At 37.1% G+C, this 20,985-nt stretch overlaps 1 protein-coding gene across 8 annotated transcripts in view; it reads right to left on the bottom strand.

Moving 5' to 3' along the window:
* The window catches only part of MAST2 (microtubule associated serine/threonine kinase 2), a 161,764-nt gene that overhangs the window by 77,123 nt on the left and 63,656 nt on the right, over positions 1-20,985 (bottom strand). For 7 of the 8 annotated variants that reach the window (XM_045859962.1, XM_045859951.1, XM_045859960.1 and 4 more), the window contains exon 4: positions 17,292-17,323. In XM_045859962.1, coding sequence (XP_045715918.1) covers positions 17,292-17,323 — 32 coding nt within the window. The remainder of the gene's footprint in view (positions 1-17,291; positions 17,324-20,985) is intronic. The other variant, XM_045859952.1, reaches the window with a different exon arrangement.

The raw sequence follows: 20,985 nt of genomic DNA, 5'->3' as shown, positions 1-20,985 counted from the left end.
ATAAAGAACTTATAAAACTCCACACCAAAAAAAACAAACAATCCAATTAAAAAATGGGCAAAGGACCTGAATAGACACTTCTCCAAAGAGGGCCCAGAGATGGCCAATAGACAATGAAAAGATGCTCAACATCACTAATTATCAGAGAAACGCAAATGAAAACCACAATGAGATATCACTTCACACCAGTCAGAATGGTTATCATCAATAAATCAACAAACAGCAAGTGCTGGTGAGGATGTGGAGAAAGGGGAACTCTTTTGCACTCTTGGTGGGAATGCAGATTGGTGCAGCAATTGTGGAAAGCAGTATGGAGATACCTCAAAAAATTAAAAATGGATCTGCCTTTTGACCCAGCAATCCCACCCCTGGGAATATATCTGAAGAAACCCAAAACACTAATTCAAAAGAATATAAGCACCCCTATATTCATTGCAGCGTTATTTACAATTGCCAAGATATAGAAGCAGCCAAGTATCTGTCAGCAGATGAGTGAATAAAACAACTATGGGACATTTACACAATAGAATACCACTCAGCCATGAAAAAAAGAAGAAAATTTTATCCTTTGTGACAGCATGGATGGACCTAGAGAACATTATGCTAAGTGTAATAAGCCAGTCAGAGAAAGACAAGCACCATATGATTTTACTCATATGTGTAATCTAATGAACAAACTGAACAAGCAAAATAGACACAAACTTGTAGATAGAGAGCAGGATGACAGCTATAGTGAGGGGAGGTTAGGGGGAGGAGGGATCAAGCAAAAAGGAAAAAGGACTCTTGGACAACAGTGAGGCGATTGTGGAGGAAAGGGGGTAAATGGTAATGGGAAAAAATACAATTTAAAAAATATGGATTAATTTTAAAAAACATGTTCAACATTATTTTTCACTTGGGAAATGCAAGTTAAAAACTACAGTGAGATACCACACTACACAGCCACTACAATGGCTAAAATTTAAGTCTGACCATCACAAGTGTCAGTATGGATGTGGGCCAACTAGAACTCTCAATATCACTAGTAGAGGTATAAAATGGTACAACAATGTAGCCCTGGCTGGCATAGCTCAGTGGATTGAGCATGGGCTGCAAACCAAAGTGTCGCAGGCTCGATTCCCAGTCAGGGTACATACATGGCTTGCAGGCCATAACCCCCAGCAACCGCACATTGATGTTTTTTTTCTCTCTCTCTATCTCCCTCCCTTCCCTCTGTATAAATAAATTAAAATCTTTTAAAAAATAATAAATAAATAAATAAAATGGTGCAACAATGTTAGAGAATTATGGGGCAGTTGTTTGCAAACTTAAATACACACTTTGTAGCATTTAAAGGGGGTAAGCAAAAAAAAAAAACCCACAAAGAAACATATGTTTGGATGTTTGGCTCTTACTTTTTACAAAATTTAGAATATTTTAGTCAAAAGAATTTCCACATAGCAGATACAATGAAAGTGATATTACAAATAAAATAAAAGGAAGTTAGAGCCAGAAAACGGAAAAATTATTTTTGCATGGTGCATTCATTTTCTATTGTATAACAAATTACCACAAACACAGCCACTTAAAACAACAAAACATTTATTATTTCACAGTCTCTGTGAGTCAAGGACTCAAGCACAGCTTAGTTAGGGTCTCACAAGGCCGTAATCAGTGTCACCTAGGATGCTTGCTCACATGGAGGCTTAGTGGGGAAGAATCCACTTCTAAGCTCATTTGGACTGTTGGTCAAATTCATTTACTTGTGGCTGTAGAGCTGAGGACCCTAGCTGCTTGCTGGCTATGGACTGGAAGCCACCTTCAGCTCCTATAGGCTACTGTGTCCCCTGTCACATAGGCTTTTCCACCATGGCTGCCTACTTCATCAAGCCAGTATAGTCTCCACAGTGAGTCTACTAACTAGACAAAGTCTTATACACCATATGTGTGGTGGGATATACAGGAGTGATATCCCATCATCTTTACAATTGCTACTGGTTAGAAACAAGTCACAGGTACTGCCCACACTTGTGGGGAACTACACAAAAGTATGAACATCAGGAGGCAAAGACTATATAGGGACCACCTTAGAGTACCTTTATCACACACAACTGTGAAGAAGATTCACCAACAAATAATCCCAAACTGATTTCTATAAATTATTTTAGGACCATTACAGATAAAGATTTAGTTGAATATTTGGTTTTCTTTAAAATATCCCCACTGAAAAGAGTAAAGATGATCTGAAGAAATGTTACATGACCCTAGATATTGCTTTAAGAGATGATAAAATTGCAATTTATAATAGCAATTTATAAAATAACACTATGATATTATATAATATCTTCTGTGACAATAACTTATCATGAAACTCCATTGCAAAGTTTGGCATATGAAATTCTCAGTTTATTTCTAAATCTATATATTGTCTTAAGATCTTTTTTTTTTTGCAAGTCCCAATTTCTACTGGTACAGCAGAACAAATATCCTTTAAACAGACCTTCTTTTTTAACTCTAAGAAACAAAATGACTCAAGAAAGCTTGTTAGTTTGGCATTACTGTAAAAATAACACTATTCTAAAATTTTAGTATATTTTATTTAAGCTAGTATATTCAAAATACCAGTTCAATATATAATACTATAATATAATTAATAAGACATTTTATATTCTTCCTAAATTTTGATATATAACTGACATAAAATAACAATTTATAGCAACTCTTGATTACAACATAGTGATTTTGCTAAAACAAAGCCAAAAGAAGTATGGACATTTTAATAACTTATGAATTCTTTGCCTTTTACATTGTTGCCGAAACAGATGAACATCTACTTGAGGGATGCAGTATTAATTCAACTGTAATTTCTGATATTTTCCAACTTTCAATCATAAAAATTATTAACAGGAAAAAATGATAACTAGTTATAACATCTGTCTGGTTCCCTTACCAATGATGAGAGGTTTTTTTTTTAAAGAATCTTTAACTGTTTTCGATTTGTATCTGGATGAGAGCCATAATTTTATCTCCTCTGGAAAACCGCCTGTTAAACAGTGTTGAAAGTCCTCCATCAAAAGGCTCAGTGGATTCACCTCACAGGGCCACACGAGGGAAGGGCACCTCATGTGGGCTATCCAGGCTTCCCAAGGTGAATCTAAAGTTCACTCACACTCTAACTTCTCTAATTTTAATTTTCCTCTATATAATCAGGTTTTGTTTTAGGTTTGTTTATAGCTGATAAGTTACTCCCATTAGTGGTAGCAATGATTGAGATGCTATTTTTATGGTGCGAACATACCCAGGTATTTACCCAAGAGAAATGAAAACATGTCCATGAAAAGGCTTGTACATGAATGGTCATAGCAGCTTTATTCATAATATCTAAAAGCTGAAAAACCCAAATATCCATCAAACAAACAGTAGTATATTCACATAAGGAAATACTAAGCATTAAAATGAACAGGTGTACTGAAACATGAAGGAAGCCAAAGACAAAATAGTAGACAAGTATGATTTTCACATATATGAAATTTTACCACAGGCAAAAGTTATCTACAGGGCCATGAAGCAGATCAATGGTTGCCTGAGGCCAAGAGGTGAAAAAAGAATTGAATTGAAAAACTACACAAGAAATATCTTGGGGTAATAAAAATATTCTAGACATTGATTGTGGTGATAGTTGAGGATTCCAAAGAGCTGATTTCCACAAGTTATAACATGAATGACAATTGTACTGAAAACGCAAACAAAATTTTTTTGTTTGCTTAAACAACAGACATTTATTTCTCACAGTTCTGGAGACTGGAAAGTCTAATAAGATCATTATACCAGCAATTTTGATTCTTTGTGAGGGCCCATTTCCTGGGCTGCAGACAGTCACCTCCTCATTATGCCTCATGACAGAGAGAAAGAGGGAGAAAGAAAGAGAGGGGGAAGGGGTGGGGGGGAGAGAGAGAGAGACAGAGTGCAAGCATAGGCTCATGCTCCACTCTCTTTTCTTCTTCATCTAAGGATGTAATCTGATCATGGGTGCCCCTCCATCATGACTTCATCTAAATCTACTAATTACCTCCGAAAAGCCCCATCCAAACACCATCAGACTGGGGTAATGAGACAGCATAAGGACCTGGACCTGGGATCCCAAGGACACCAGATAAGAAAAATAGCAGAGCTGGCACTACTGCGCCAACCCCTCACTGGGATCTCAGCGATGCCAGATGGCCAGAAGAAACACCAGATAAGCCCATCACAGGAAGGTCACTACTCTTCCACTCCTCACTCAAAAACTTGCAGATTTTTATTTTCCTTCTCGCTGTTTGCTTCTCCAACCCCCATGTGGAAAATCCCACTCTCTGCTCAAAGTTTGTGTGAGCCATCCCATTCCCCACCAATAAAAGCCTCTCCTCCCTCGAGGTGTTGAGAGCAGCCCCAAATCTTGTTTTTCTCGGGATTGTCTCCTTTGTCCTCAAGCATAAGCTTAATAAAATCTGTCTGACAATTTCCCTGAGGTTCCTCTTAATTTCTATCTTGGGGAAGTCAAAAATCCTAATGCCAATAATAGTAGGGCTTTAACTCATGAGCTTTGGGAGGACACGATCATTCAGTCTAAAATACTCCTCGTAACAAATAATCCCAAAACTTAGTGCCTCAAAAGACATTTATGAACTTTGTGGTTCAGTGGGTTGACTGGAATTGGCTGGGTGGTTTGAGACATTTTTAAATGCTTATTTACTGATTCATTTGAAGATAGCAATGATAAATACATTGCATGTTAATATCACCTTAGTATTATTATAAAATTAAATCTGACCATGATGGTCCTTTAAGAACTCCCCTCAAGTAAAGTATAAATAAGGTCAGAATATGAAGAATAATACAGAACAAAACTTGAAAACTGGAATGGGTGAACAGGTTAGGGTATTAAGGAGTACAAATAGGTAGTTACAGAATAGCCATGGGGATATAAAGTACAGCATAGGAAATGGAGTAGCCAAAGAACTTACATGCATGACCCAAGGACAAGAACAGTAGTGGTGGGATTGCCCAAGGGAGTGGGGGGTGCTGGCAGGGGGGAGGGGGATTAGGAAAATTGTAATAGCATAATCAATAAAATGTAATTTTTAAAAAAAGAAAAATGATTTTCCCCCACAGTTAATAATACCATGCCATGAATCTGAAAAGCCATGAATTGGTTAAAATCTTAGGGAAGTTTGCTCAATTTTAATGGGCCATTCTCCATGGTTTACCATTTATTGTCTTTGCCTGCAACATTAAAGGTTATAGTGATATTTTTCCCCTATGTGATAATGCCCAGGTAGCAATTATTTTGTGTTGTACTAGGGTAAGTTTCTTTGCTTTATGCTGATTGTTTATGTCCTTAATTATTTAAGAAAACAAACTAAGGTTCCTCATAAAAAAGCTGTGGTTATTAAAAAATGTGTTACCTTCTGTTTATTTTTAAATGTTTTATTGTTACCTTGGTTAATTAACCAGGTATCATGTCTCAAACACCAACACTCCTATCTTTAAGTGTCTCCACAAACAAACTCCTCCAGGTTTGCCTTTACAAAATCAGCTCCTAATACAGAAAATGGTAAAATAAAATTTTCAGTATACTTTTACCACCTAAAACTATCTTTGGGATATCCCAGAAGACCCCTAAAAAAATCACAAGAAGTGTTCTTTCACAATTACAAAGAGGCGCTAGAAATAATTAGGTTTATTTGATATTTTACTATTGATGAGTTTCATGGGGAGAGTTACCAAATCAGAAAATATGCTCAGCCTTCTCCAATTTCAATTTGTACAAGTAAAATGCTATTAGTATAAATCTTCTAGAAATTGTGTAACTTAGGAGAAGTTCCTAGAGATTTGTCAATGCCTTTCTTATCCATGTTTCTGTTTATGAGTCCTGATGGTGTTTTATCAGATTTTAGGAAATAAGAGTTTGGTGTTTTTAGTCTTTGTTTCATTATTATTTAAAATGCTGACTTGGTAACAATCTTGCATCTAAGACTTGAATTTAGTATCTTTTAGGTCACTGGAGTTTTATCAAATATCTAGGACTTAACTGTAGATTCATGGAATCTTATGTTCTTGGTATGTACATTATGCCCTAGATTAATATATGTGATACATAAAGGTTTTTTCCTCTGTAAAAATTATGTCCATCCATGTTTTATAAATCAGATATAATATTCACTACCTTCTTTGAAATGGACTAGTCTTAGAGACATCTGCTAAAATTTTTAAAATTGCTTTTGTTATTCATTTTGCATGCCACAGATTCCCTAGTTACAGTTACATTATTCTTGTTATGAACTCTCATCAAACCTTTCACATTTAAAAATTATCAGTAATAAACTATCCACAGCTATTTTAAGTCTCTATCACCTAAAGATAGATTCTGTTTCACACTGCTTCTAGTGTGAAGGCTCTATAATCAACTAGGAGCCAGAGTCTGTGTTTTCTTTCTTTTCTTTTCTTTTCCTTTTTAAGATTATATTTATTTATTTTTAGAGAGAGGGGAAGGGAGAGAGAAAGAGAGGGAGAGAAATATCAATGTGTGGTTGTTTCTTGAGCGTCCTACTGGGGACCTGGCCTGCAACCCAGACATGTTTCCTGACTGGGGATCGAACCAGCGGCCCTTTGGTTCCCAGGCTGGTGCTCAATCCACTGAGCCACACCAGCCAGGGCCCAGAGTCTGTTTTCAACACAGGATTGATTGTCTCACAGAAAAGGACTGTCCATGGAAAAGGACTGTAGCAGGTATTTCAATTTACTGACACTTCAAAGAATAGACTCTTAGATATAGGCTTCTGATGTCATCTTGGGTATAGGCAAGATATGCCATCACTTGGATAGGCGGAAAACTTCCAGGACATTCCAGCGGACTGAGTCAGAATCTCCAGAACTCTTTTCAGTCAAGAGGTGTACTACTAACCTAACATCCAGTGAAATGAGAATCACAGAGAACTGAACGGACTAAGGAGGGATGATTGTATTGAGATAGCCAAAAAGTTTATTTGTTTTTTTTCCATAAAATGGGTCTAGCAACACTTAGTTATCTTTAACCTCATTTGAAACAATTTTGTTAAATTGTATTGTGACAGGTGTCATATCAGTATACATTAAAAAAAAAGAAATCAGTGAATTTTTGTGTAAGCATTTTAATATTGAAGATGGAAGAAAACACATAATGTATATGGCATATTAATCTGTTAATTCAAGAAAGGTAAAGATGCAATTGAAATGCAAAATAAAAAGATTTGTGCAGTGTATGGCGAAGGTGCTATGACTGATAGAATGTGTCAAAAGTGGTTTATGGCCCTGGCTGGTGTGGCTCAGTGGATTAAGTGCTGGCCTGCAAACCAAAGGGTTGCTGGTTCAATTCCCAGTCAGGGCACATGCCTGGGCTGCAGGTAAGGTCCTCAGTAGAAGGTGAATAACAGGAACCACACATTGATATTTCTCCCCCTCATTTCACCTTCTCTTACCCTCTCTCTAAAAAACAAAAAAATAACTTCTGGCCAAGACGGAAATGTAGGGAGATATACTTTGCCTCCTCACACAACCAAAAGAAAGACAACAACAAATTTAAAAATAAAAAATAACCAGAACTGCCAGAAAATCAAACTGTATGGAAGCCAGACAACCAAGGAGTTAAAAAGAAACATTCATTCTCAGGAAAGGTGGAGACAGGAAGCTGTGGCAGAGAGGACACAGAGCAAGAGGGTGGCTGGAGGACTGGGAAAGCAAGGTGCAGCTGGTGGATCAGTCAGTCCCACATTTGTGTGCAGATAAACCAGGAGGAACAACTGCGGAGCAAGACAGACCAGGCAACCCAGGGTCCCAGCATAGGAAACTAAAAACTCAAAACCTCTAGCTGTGAAAACCTTTGGGGTTGCTGCAGCAGGAGAAACTCAGAGTCTCACAAGAGAGTTCACTGGAGAGACCCATAGGGTCCTAGAAAGTACACAAATCCACACACAGACCTGAAGGGCCCAATTTGCTTGTGGGTGGGCGTGGGGAGTGACTGAAAGCCCGTCGAGAGCTGAGGAACCAACATCGTTCCCTCTCTGACCCCTCCACCATATATAGCACCACAAGGCAGCCAAGTGGGTTGCCCTGCCCTGGCAAATACCTAAGGCTCTGCCCCATACAACATAACAAGTCCCGAAACAAAGAAATATGGCCCAAATGGAAGAACAGATCAAAACTCCAAAAACACAACTAAGCAATGAAAAGAGAGCCAACCTATCAGATGCAGAGTTCAAAACACTGGTAATCAGAATGCTCACAGAAATGGTCAAGTATGGTTGCAAAATAGAGGAAGAAGTGAAAGCTATGAAAAGTGAAATAAAGAAAAATGTACAGGGAACCAACAGTGAAGGGAAGGAAACCGGACTCAAATCAACAATTTGAAGAAGGAAGAAATAAACATTCAACCAGCACAGAACGAAGAACAAAAAAAATGAAGAGAAGATTAGAAATCTCCAGGGCAACTTTAAATGTTCCAACATCTGAAATGTAGGGGTGCCAGAAGGGAAAAAGGAAGACCAAGAAATTGAAAACTTACTTGAAAAAATAATGAAGGAAAACTTCTCCCATCTGACAAAGAAAATAGACTTCCAAGAAGTCCAGGAAGCTCAGAGTTCCAAAGAAGTTGGACCCAAGGAGGAACACACCAAGGCACATCATAATTATATTACCCAAAGTTAAAGATAAGTAGAGAATCTTAAAAGCAGCAAGAAATAAGGAGATAGTTATCTACAAAGGAGGTCCCATATGACTATCAACTGATTTCTCAAAAGAAACCTTGCAGGCAAGAAGGGACTAGAAAGGACTATTCAAAGTCATGAAAGGCAAAGACCTAAATCCAAGATTACTCTATCCAGCAAAGCTATCATTTATTATAGAAGGGCAGATGAAGTGCTTCTCAGATAAGGTCAAGTTAAAGGAGTTCATTATCACCCAGTCCTTGTATATGAAATGTTAAAGGGACTTATCTAAGAAAAAGAAGATCAAAACTATGAACAGTAAAATAACAACAAATTCACAACTATCAACAACTGAATCTTAAAAAAAAAGTAAGCAAACAACTAGAACAGGAACAGAATCACAAAAATGGAGATCACATGGAGGATTATCAGTATGGGGTACAGAAAATGGAGGGAAAGGTACAGGGAATAAGAAGCATAAATGGTAGGCATAAAATAGAGAGGGGGAGGTTAAGAACAGTATAGGAAATAGAGAAGCCAAAGAACTTATATGTACAACCCACAGACATGAACTAAGAGGACAGGGAATGCAGGAGGGTGGGGGAGTGCAGGGCAGAGATGGGGAAGGGGAGAAACAAAATAGGACAACTGTAATAGCATAATCAATAAAATATACTTTAAAAAAACTGGATACAAGCAAAAACACAAAGATAATCTTCTGATGGAAACCTGTGTTTTATTATTTAGAGAATACATTATTTGATTCTAGTGTTTTATTGCCTTTGAGTTATTTTACAACTCTAAATTACAGAGCTGATAGCAATGCAAAATAGTTCTTGTCATAGATATATGAATAAATTATGGATAGTGGAGTTTCAACTGACTTCCCTTCTCCCCATAGAAAAATCAGGTTTTATAACCATTAATAAATGTATTTCAACATTTCTTTATTACATATAAATTTTTGCTTCTTTGAACTGGCTTACTTCTCCTATGAACTGGCTGCACCATCTGCCTGGTACCCTTATTACTATTGAGTTAAATAAATTATTTAACATGTTGAATTTTTAAATAGTTTTACACGTTTTTCTAATTTATTATTATGAAATTATATTTCTCAAATTAGGAGGATATTTTATTTTAAATAACAACATATTTTATTTTACAGCTTGTTAATTTTAGTTAAGACTTTTAAACATTTATAACTCCATTTGTATTATTGTCCCAAACCACACAAATGTTAGGAACAGGCCTAAGTTATTACCTACTAGGTGTTAAACTCTATACTAGTCCTCAGGGATGGAGCACTGCACTACCCAACATGGCACTGACCTCACAGTTTACCACCAGCTATGGACTCAATTGTGCCCCCCCCAATTTCTATGTTGAAGCCCTAACCCCCAATGTGACTGTATTTGGAGACAGTGTCTTTAGGAGGTAAATAAGGTCAAATGAGGTCATAAGGGTGGGGCCCTAATCTGATGGGACTGGTGGCCTTGCAAAAGGAAGAAGATATTCATTCTCTTTTTCCCTCCCTCCCTCTCTCTCTCTCTCTCTCTCTCTCTCTCTCTCTCACACACACACACACACACATACACACACACACACACCCTGAGGAAAGACCACAGTGAGATGATGACTGTCTGCATGCCAGGAAGAAAATACTCTCCAGAAACTGACCAGGCTGGTACCTTCATCTTGAAATCTAGCTGCCAGAACTATGAGAAAATAAATTTCTATTGTCAAACCACCCAGCCTGTGGCGTTTTGTTATAGCAACCCACACAGATTAATAGATCATCCAAAGGGAGAAAGGAGACAAATAATTCTTTATTTACAATTGCTGTAAGAGCTATAAAGGAAAAAAGTACAGGGTCTAATGAAGGTACATTCCAGGAAACCCAACTTAGGCTAGAGACAACAAAGTATGGATGAGGTCAGAGCAGCCTTTCATAAGGAGGTGAGACATAAACTGAGACTTGATGGATTAAGTAGGAGCTAGCCAGGCGTAGATGGAGAAAAAACATGTCAGGTACAGCAAACATACTGTGCAAAATATGTAGACAAAGACGGGAACCAGACTGTACAAATAGTTTTATGAGCCATGTCATGAATTTAAAGTATGATGCAAAGAATAATAAACTATTCCCTGAACAAGTCTAAATAAACAGTTAATAGTCAAATATACACTTTAAAAAGTCTTTTCTGACTATTGTATGATGAGATCACAATGGCTTGGACTATATGGACATACCAGTGGTAGCAGAAAAAGGTAAGAAATTAAGAGAGATTTAAGAGGTATAACAAAGGAATTGTGGGTGGGCAGAAAAGGAAGGTAACAAGCATTAACTGTTTTCTGTCTTGAGGAAGTGGTTCCATTAATAAGCTAGAGAAGAAGAGAGGAGTAGGTTTTTGAGAAAGACAATGACTTCAGTTTTATAAATGCTAAAGTTGAGATGTCTCTGAGATATCCAAGTAGAAAATAATGAATTGGGAGTTGTGAGGTCCTGACATATTTTGTGAGGATTGGCATAACAATAGCTATTCTCAACACGATAGTAACAAAACAGGCTCTCAAGGATTTTCAGTTCTCAGATCTGGTATCCACATACTTATGGCCCACCAATAAACCACGTACTTGTTTTTTTTTTTTTAAACAACACAATGGTTCCTGCTGAGAAATTAGTGATGACAATTACTCCATCCCTGCCAACCTCTGCCAATTCCTGCTTTCCACTGAGGAACCTATGTGAGATCATTTCTTATATAGGCCCAATTAAAAAGACTGTTAAATGTAACACAAAGCTATCATTTTGGTCTTTACAGTCCTAAAAGGTATCAACATTTCCTGATTTTCAAAGTCCACAGAGAAACAAAAGCCCTGCATCAGGCACCACCGCCACCTCACAAAGGCTATCTGCGTGTAGCAGGTGGTATCTCTTTTTAGCACATTCCCCAGAAGCATTTACCCAAGCAAATACCACCAAACTGCACCAGAGAGGGAAAGTGCATGACACTGTCTCACATGTCAGCTTCATAGGGACAAAGATTGACACATCACATCCTTAAGCCCCAGGAACTCCTCCCTGCCCACTACCTATCATTGTGGACACCTGGCATTTACTTTTTTTTCTTTTCTTCTTTCTTTTCTATTGAATTAATTAGGGTGACACTAATTAACAAAATTATGCAGGTTTCAGGTACAGAACTCTACAACATATCTTCTATACACTGTATTATGTATTCACCACCCCAAGTCTCCATCCATCACCATTTATCCCCCCTACACTCCCCTTCATCTCCCCCCAGCAATCACTATGCTGTTCATCTAATATCTGATGTCCAAGTCCACTGTCAACATCAGTAAGTCTACAATGCCAAAGGACAACTATCCCCAAGGACTATAAGGATAAAGGCCAGCAATGGTAATGCACGTGCCTGTGAGTGTGCACTGACAGGTGCTACAGCTACCTTTTCACTTGCAGAGTACATTCTTGACCTCCACTGAATGCACAGCCTCAAAGAAATAAAGCAAAGACATTTCAAGAAATATGAGGACAATCAACTTAAACTGATTACAAAAAGCTTAACTTTCTGGGTAACTAGAAACATAAATGCTATTTACATTGAGCTCTTAAGTATGTAGAGCTTAGATACTAGAGCTGAAATTTACAAAAAAATAACAAAAATCCTATTTGAAAGGAATTTTAAAGAGGAGGCCCCTCCACAGAGCTGAGAAAGGGAAGCCATTCAGAGCTGTTGTAATTGAGAAAAAGCAAAATACAGTACCTTCTATACCTTGGGTAAACAAATACAAATAGATTTACTACTTCATTTTCTTTCAATTATTTTCCATAGTCCAGGCCAGTAGTTCTATGCTTTCAACAAGATCATCCACTCCTCTAGGTCTGATATTCTAAACCAGATTTTTTTAATGTGTTAAAAAATATCCAGATGGGTTTAAACATGAAATTGTTTTCTAAAAATGAAAATGATTTAATTTCAGGAAGCTACATCTAAAAAAATGATATGAGACAAGCCAAAAAACTTTGATGACCAACTTGCCCCAACAAAGCCCTTATCACTGCAGGCCTGGATGTTCTCACTCCCCACGCTGGAATTCAGTCAGTCTCTTCCCTAGTGCGACAAAAGCCAACCATGAACGTCTGGCTTTTCTAAGGCATACTTCTATTCACTTAACTTGCTTTAGAATCTTACTAATTTGTCTTTAAAACTTACAACTTCAAACAGGTAATTATGGCATGCAAATGAAAAAAAAATTAACAATTACCATTTTTTTTTAAGTTTACTACTAATAAGCATTGGGCTAAATTCTAAAACAGTGACAAATAGTTATGCTCTTAATTGAAGGCACTATGCCATACACTTTACATGCATATTCTTTTATAGATAAATTGAGGCCACCGAGGCTACTGTGAACAAACTGCCAGTGCTCCTGTCTAAGGCCAATATCTCCCACATGTACCTAGATGTCCTCAATTTTTGCCTATTTAAAAACATTCTAAAAAAGAGAGAGCTTAATATGAAGCTTTCATGGGCAGAGTCTGCCTGACTCTCAAGCCCAAGTTTTTCATTTCTGTGCTATACTTCCACTTACCAATTTGGAGATACTGAAGGAATTATTTGTTGTATGGAAGAGTGTGTATTTTGTATAATGCCAAGATATCACATATATCTAGACCTCCATTATTGAGTTCTGTCCATGTTAATGCAACTGCCATATTACATGGGAAAGTATAACAATGGAGAGCCTCCAAAATTACTGAACTCCATTTGTTTTATAATTTTCAGATATTTTCAAAATTACGCTAATTAACTGAACTTGACTCTCTCTCTCAAAAGACAAGAACAAACTAGCTGCAAATCCCAAATGAACTTTTTGGCTAGCACCTAAAGTATACTAGAGAGAATACACCAAAGGACATGGGCCTTTATACCTGGAATGGGCATACAGTAGCATCTGCTTTTGCAAGAGCCATTTGGGACAGAAGCAGAAAGGCATATAAGTACTCCTCTCTCCTTCTGACCAAGACTCAGTTGACAATTATAATAACTTTTAAAACTTTTAAGACTAGACTAAAAGAACAAGAAACAGTGGGGCAAATGGTAAGTCACTTGGGTTTTTTGTTTGTTTGTTTAAGATTTTATTTATTTATCTTTAGACAGAGGGGAAGGGAGAGAGAGAGAGAGGGAGAGGGAGAGAGAGAGAGAGAGAGAGAAACATCAATGTGTGGTTGCCTCTCATGTGCCCCCTACTGGGGACCTGTCCCACAACCCAGGGAAATGCCCTGAATTGGAATTGAACCAGCAACCCTTTGGTTCACAGGCCTGTGCTCAATCCACTGAGCCACACCAGCCAAGGCAAAGTCACTTGTTTTATTCACATCAGTTTCTCCTTACTACAAACTTTTTAAAGGACTAATTAAACCTATTCAAACATCTTATGTTTCGTAGTTCTTACCTTCCTGCTTCTCTACTACAGATACTGGGTTGGCCAAAAAGTCCGTGTAGTTTTTTCCATAAAATAAGAGACACGTTTTTCATTTTCACCAATAACTTTATTGATTTGGATATTTTGAGTATGTCAGCTATCTTGCACTATTTGCTTCTAGTGGGTACAGACCAGGGGTACTGCTAAACATCTTTCAATACATAAGACAGCCCCACAGCAAAAAAAATTTGGCAAAATGTCAATAGTACCAAGAAATTTTGCAAACCACTTCTGACATGTTCAATCAGTCACAGCACCTTCTCCATACACTGAACAAATCTTTTTTGCCTTTCATTTGCATCTTTACGTTTCTTGAAATAACACATTGTATGTGGGAAACGTATTTATACGTTTTACGTTGACTGGTGGTAGAGCGCGCAATAAAAATTACCCACAAACAATGTGATAATAAAGCATAATGCCAAAAATGTTGCAAATTCTCTTCCATCTTCAATATTAAAGTGGCTTTACAAAAATTCACCAATTTTGACAAGTTTTTTTAAATGCATGCTGATATGACAGCTGTCACTATACAATTTAACAAAATTGTTTTTGAATGAAGCACTACAAGAGCCATTGTATGGAAAAAAAAAACTAATGAACTTCTTGACTAGCCCATACTCTGTCTTCTACTGCACACTCCTTACAAAGATTTGCCCAGCTCTATGCAGACATGAACTATGGAGCTTTGGTTATTTGGGGAGATGACTAAGCACAAAAATAACTTTACAATGAGGCAATTCAGACCCAGAAATGATAGTTCCTGTTGAAATCACACAGGATTTGTTAGTGGCAAAGCCTTGATTAGTATCCATGTTTCCTGGCTTCCTTCCAGAACAAAACTTTTTCTACTCCTCCAATATTAAAGATTAAAAAAGTATTATTTGTTCTGAGAAACTTCTGGCTTGCTTAACTAAAAGTCTTCAAAATAAAGGATTGTGTCTAATTGAATCTTATGATCTCAGAACTTAAGTGCCCAACACATAGTAGGCATTAATGTGTATTTACTGAATGACTGATTACTTAAATGTGAGTTACTTTATTAAAAAGTGTTTATTTCTGGTCCTTATTAATTAAATATTTTAAGGCAGTTAGAGTAGACCTGACTTTAGATACTACTAAAATGACCAGGAGATTCCTCTAGTTGAAAACTAAAATGATCCAATAATTCCTCCAGTTTCAAATGAAAATCATTTTCACAAGATTTTCTTTCTTCCTTCTCCTCCTCCTTAGCAAACTCCATTCACTGAAGGCACACATTCCGGGAAGAAGCAACCTGCCTCAGGCTTCAATTCAATTCACTTGTATTGATCTTTAGCAAAGACAAATCTCAGAGAACTTCCAAACAGAGGGAACCAAAAAACAAGCAAACAAACACAAAGCTGGATATAGCAGGAAAGTGACCAAGTACAAATATTTGCTGAACGTGATGCTAACAGGCCACGTTCAAGCCTTCCAGTTATGTACATCTACTTGGTGCATCCCTTCACTGAGAGTCCTGGCAGTGCCCTTACCCAGTTGCTAGGAAACTCAGCACACTTGCTAACCTAGAACTGAGATCCACTGCTGGAACTAAATTTAAAGAAAGAAATGTGACTCTTAATAAAATGTATCTAAAATTAACCCAATATGTTTAGAAGAATTCTAAAACTAACACACCCTAGAAGAAAACCATAAGAAATGAAGCTCTATCATATATATTAAATGATCCTTCTAATAAGTATAAGAAAAAGAAAAGTAGGTATCATGACCTTCATTTTACAGATAAGGCATCTGAGCTGTAAGGAGATACGACGATTTGTTCACGTTTACAAAGCTAATTTACATAGTCAAAACTGACTCATAGTTTTGACTTGTAACACCAACCTCTTTATGACAAATCACAATGAGCTTTCATAAACCAGACAAAGGGCTTTACAAAATTCTCAGAGGACAACTTAATCACTAGAACATTTTTACAAAATAAAATCCTAAAATGAAAGTAACAAAGAATTACTGTGTATTTCATACATTTAAAAATGTATATATAAAGTATACTTAATAAATAAACATGAGTACTGTCGTGTCCTCAATTACATCTGTTTTTGTACAAAAAAAGTTTCAAAGCCACTATTTTATCATAGTCCTAATTCCTTAATGCTTCCCAAATTTGGCCTCATAGCAAAATCATGGTGGGTGTTGGGTACAGGTGTATAAAGTAAAGGTTCTTGGACCCCAAGGTGGAGATTCTAATTCAAATAAATTCAGAATCTGCATTTTAAAAAGCATCATTGGTCAGTGATTTTCAACCAGTGTGCCACAAGAATTTTTAAAACATAAAGTACCTGACTATTTAGTCAGGGGCACTGACCTCTTTTTCTTAGATTGTCAAATAAAAAAATGTAAAAATTATACCTATTTCTCTTGGTCACATTGGCAAATATATATATATATATATGTATATTTTTGGTGTGCCACAGAATTTTAATAATTGTGTGCCACAAAATGAAAAAGGTTGGAAATTGTTGTTCTAGATGATTCCTAAATTTGAAGTACTGCACAAAGAGAATTCATACAGCATACAAGAAAATATAAGAAATTATAATTGTGGTGCAAAGATAATTCCCCAACCTCCCCTAGCCCTGAAGCCAGAACAGAACAAATGGATGAGAGATCTCTCCCAACCCTGTCCCCAAACTGAGCTGTTGCCCTTGCCCCAACCTGTCAGAAAAGTTGGCTTCTCCCCTAGGACCATGTATGGGGCAGATACAGATGCCAAGAGTTTCCATTTCAACATTCTCGCAAGTATAGGGCTGTGATGGGTATTTAAGGGGCAGCTTTCCCCCAATGCCATGCAAATACTGAGACAGAGAAAAGGATCTGGGGTGGGTGGGGCGAGAGGGTGAGAGGGGGGAATGACTTAGCAAGAAAAGTCAACTGGCCCACCAGCTTCCCTGGCAAAGACAGGAATCCACAGGGGGAGCAGAAACACTCATGAATGGCATTCCTCTATATAATATTAAGAACAGTTCCTAGGATGTATTTCTAAGCAATAGATTATAAGTATAAGCAAAACTACAATGGTAATCATCATCTACTTACAAGCTTCCTCTTCTTGGAAGGCTCAACTCCTTCTGAAAACAAAATACAAACACGTTAGGAAAGAGGACCCATTTGAGTCTTACAGGTCTACCCTAAGTGTCTTAGGAGATTTATGGCATTATCTTAATAATGGCAAAGGCTAGATATTTCTAAATGATAACCTTTTATTTTGTCTCTTAACTTTTAGTGAAGTATCACCTCACTTCCTTCCCAAAAGGAGTGTGCACAGAACATTTGTGACACTTTCCCCACTAGAGGGAACCATCTCGCCAGTGCAGATTCCAGGCACTCCTCAGACCAGCCAGTAACTACTGATCAGTTGTTAAAGAATCCTGCCATTAGCACCAGGGATATGAAAGGAATGAGATTTATTTTTAATTAGAAAATATTTCAGATGATTGTGTATATGGATATGGGTATGGATATGGATATATATATATATATATATATATATATATATGCATATATATATGCAGAAAATACTGTAACAAAGAGATGACTACACACACCACTGGCACGAGAAAGAACCCTTACAGAAACAGCTGGGGCCCCTGTGACTGGCTTTCCAATCTACCAGTCCTACCTCCCACTGGTCCCCACTTAATAGCAACTATTCTTAATTTTCATTTCTTTTTTCCATATGTCATCATATTTTATTATATATACATTCATTAATTGTAAGTACAGTTTTAAAATTATATTCATAGTCTCAGAGTGTATATATTCATCTGCTGTCATCAATCAACATTATAACTGGGGAGATTCACCTATATGGATATACACTTGACACTTGAACAAACCAAGGATTGAGGGCACCAACCCCCACATGGTCAAAAACCCATGTATAACTTCTGACTCCTCCAGAAATGTATGGTTGTCCCTCCATACCCAGAGGGAATTAGTTGCAGGAGTACCTGCGAGTACCAAAATCCATGGATGCTAAAGTCCCCAGGAAGACAGAGGGACAACTGTGAATTTTGGGGGGAGTCAGACCAAAACCCTGGATGTCTGGACTCCTCTACTTTTCACATACTGCACACCCCATCCATCAGGAGTTTAAATAGCTCTAACTTTAAAATACATCCAGAATACAACTATTTTCCACTATCTCCACAGACATAAGCTTACACTCTTTTAAACAGAAACCTTGGATTTGGTCATGTTTTAGAATCGGAATTTGGTGGGGGGATACCACAGTAAGAGTATATACATGTAATACAAAGAGGGGACCCAGAAAACAGAATTTGTTTATAAAAAATTGTGTATTTATTCCTACATATTTAAACTTCAGTCACTTGAAAATACCCTCCATTTGATGCAGTACACCTATCAAGACATTTTTTTCCACCACTCAAAACAGTTTTGGAACTCATCAATTTTGATGTCTTTTGGTGCTTCTGCCATGTTTTGTTTTACATGTTCAACACCAGCAAAATGTTTCCCTTTGAAGACTTTTTTCATCAGGAGAAATAAAAAAAGTCACTAGTGGAGAGATTGGGTGAACAGGGAGGGTGAGGCACAGGGGTCATGCTGTTTTGGTCAAAAACTGTTGAACACTCAGCTCAGTGTGGGCAGGTGCTCTCATAAATCACCCATCATTAAATGCGCAAACCACTGAGTCTTCGAAAAAATTTCACTGAGACCAAACGCAGCCTCTCCCAACAACACCAGCTGGTACACTGACACAGATGGGTTTCTAGAACACTCACCTAGCTGAGTAAGCTTGTACTACAAGGGGCCCACCCTCCAGAAGATATTTCCAGGTTTTCTGGGATCCCCCCTTGTATATATAACACCCCAACAAAGACTAGGGCAACAACAAAATACATTAAACACATTAAAACTTCTGTAGCAAAATGTATGATAGCCACAGCAAATATGATAAAAACTCTAAAGAATCTTAGTTCAATTTTGTTACCAAAAGAGTTCAAGTTAGGTCAAGCTTTTCTGTTAAATGAATTATGAAAAATCCTGTTAGTTTTTGGTACTGCAATCTAAGCCAGCATGGTCCCTCCCTCAACCACCTCCTAACGAGTATCCCATTTGTGCTTCTTCCCTTTTCCCTAAGTAGTCTTTTGTCATGTAACAGAGTGATCCTTTTAAAGGTGAGTTAGATCACAGCAGTCCTGCTCAAAACCCTCAAATGGATGCCCATTTCAATAAGTTTAATAAATGTGTACACTCAGGTAATCCAAACCCCTATTAAAATATAAAACATGCCCATCAATCCAGAAAGTTCCATCATGTTCTTTCATGGTAAATCCCCAACAAACCACTATTTCTTCATGCCAGTTTTTCAACATAGACTAATTGTGCCTGCTCTGGAACTTCATAGGAATGTTTTTCTATAAGGCTTCCATCATTCCACGTTGTTGCATATGATGGTACAATATCCAATCATATGAATACCACAGTTCATTTATCCTTTCTCCTACTAATGAACATTTGGGTTATTTACAGTTTTGAGCTATTAACATTCCTATAAAATCTTTGAATAAACCTATGATTCATTTGTCTTAGGTAAATACCTAAGAGTGGAATTTCTGGGTCATGAGATAGGTATACATTCAGTTTTGTAAGAAACTACCAGATTTTTTTCTAAAGTGATTACACCATGGTACACTTCCATTAAGGTGTGAGAGGTTCAATTGCTCCACATTCCAGCTAATATGTTACACTCACTAGTAATATAAAAATTGCTTTAAATTCATCAAGAATCCCAATTATCCTACATTCATAACAATATATGATATCAGTATTTTAAATTTTAGACATTCTTGTATATACTGGCATCTCATTGTGGTTTAAGTGTCCATTATCCTGATGACAGAATGTTGAGCTTCTTCTCATGTGCATGCTAGCCATCAGGACATACTCTTTTACAGAGTATCTTAAAAGACTTTGCCCTTTTTAAAACTGGGATATTGCTCTGTCTGGTATAGCTCAGCGGATTGAGTGTGGGCTGCAAACCAAGGGGTCACTGGTTTGATTCCCAGTCAAGGCACACACATACCTGGGTTGTGGGCCAGGTCCCCAGTGAGGGCCATGTGAGAGGCAACCACGCATTGATGTTTCTCTCCCTCTCTTTCTCCCTCCCTTCCCCTCTCTAAAAAATAAATAAAATCTTTTTAAAAAATGGGCTATTTATATTTTTATTATTGAGTTGTAAGAGTTTGTCATATATTCTAGATATCTTTTGACAGATATGCTTAATAAATATTTTCTCCCAGTCTCTGGCTTGCCATTTAGTAACATCTATTGATGAGCAAAAGTTTCTAATTTTGATGAAGGTTAATCTGTCAATATTTTTTAATGGTTAATAATTTCACCATCAATGTCTTTATCTATGAAACCTTTGCTCATGCCAAGGACACAAAAATATTTTCCATTATTTTATTTCTAGAAATTTTATTTTTTCAGCCTTTACGTTTAGGCCTATAACCCACTTGAATTAATTTTGAGGCAATTTTGAGATGGAGTTATGGTTCTTTTTCTCACATAAATAACAACTTACTCCAACACTGTTCACTGAAAACACTATCTTTTCCTCAACAGGTGGCTTCTGCACCTTTGCTGAAAATCAAATTATAATAGAATAGGCTATTCTGGGCTACTTACTGCACTATATTGACCTATTTTTCCATTCTATGCCAGAACCACACTTTCTTGATTCTGTAACTTTATATTAAGCACA

This window comes from Phyllostomus hastatus, unplaced genomic scaffold (assembly GCF_019186645.2).
Source record: "Phyllostomus hastatus isolate PE091 unplaced genomic scaffold, TTU_PhHast_1.1 phas_scaffold_182, whole genome shotgun sequence".
Classification (NCBI taxonomy): Eukaryota; Metazoa; Chordata; class Mammalia; order Chiroptera; family Phyllostomidae; genus Phyllostomus; species Phyllostomus hastatus.
Note: the sequence above shows the minus strand (reverse complement) of the source record. Positions and strands in the feature narration are given on the sequence as shown.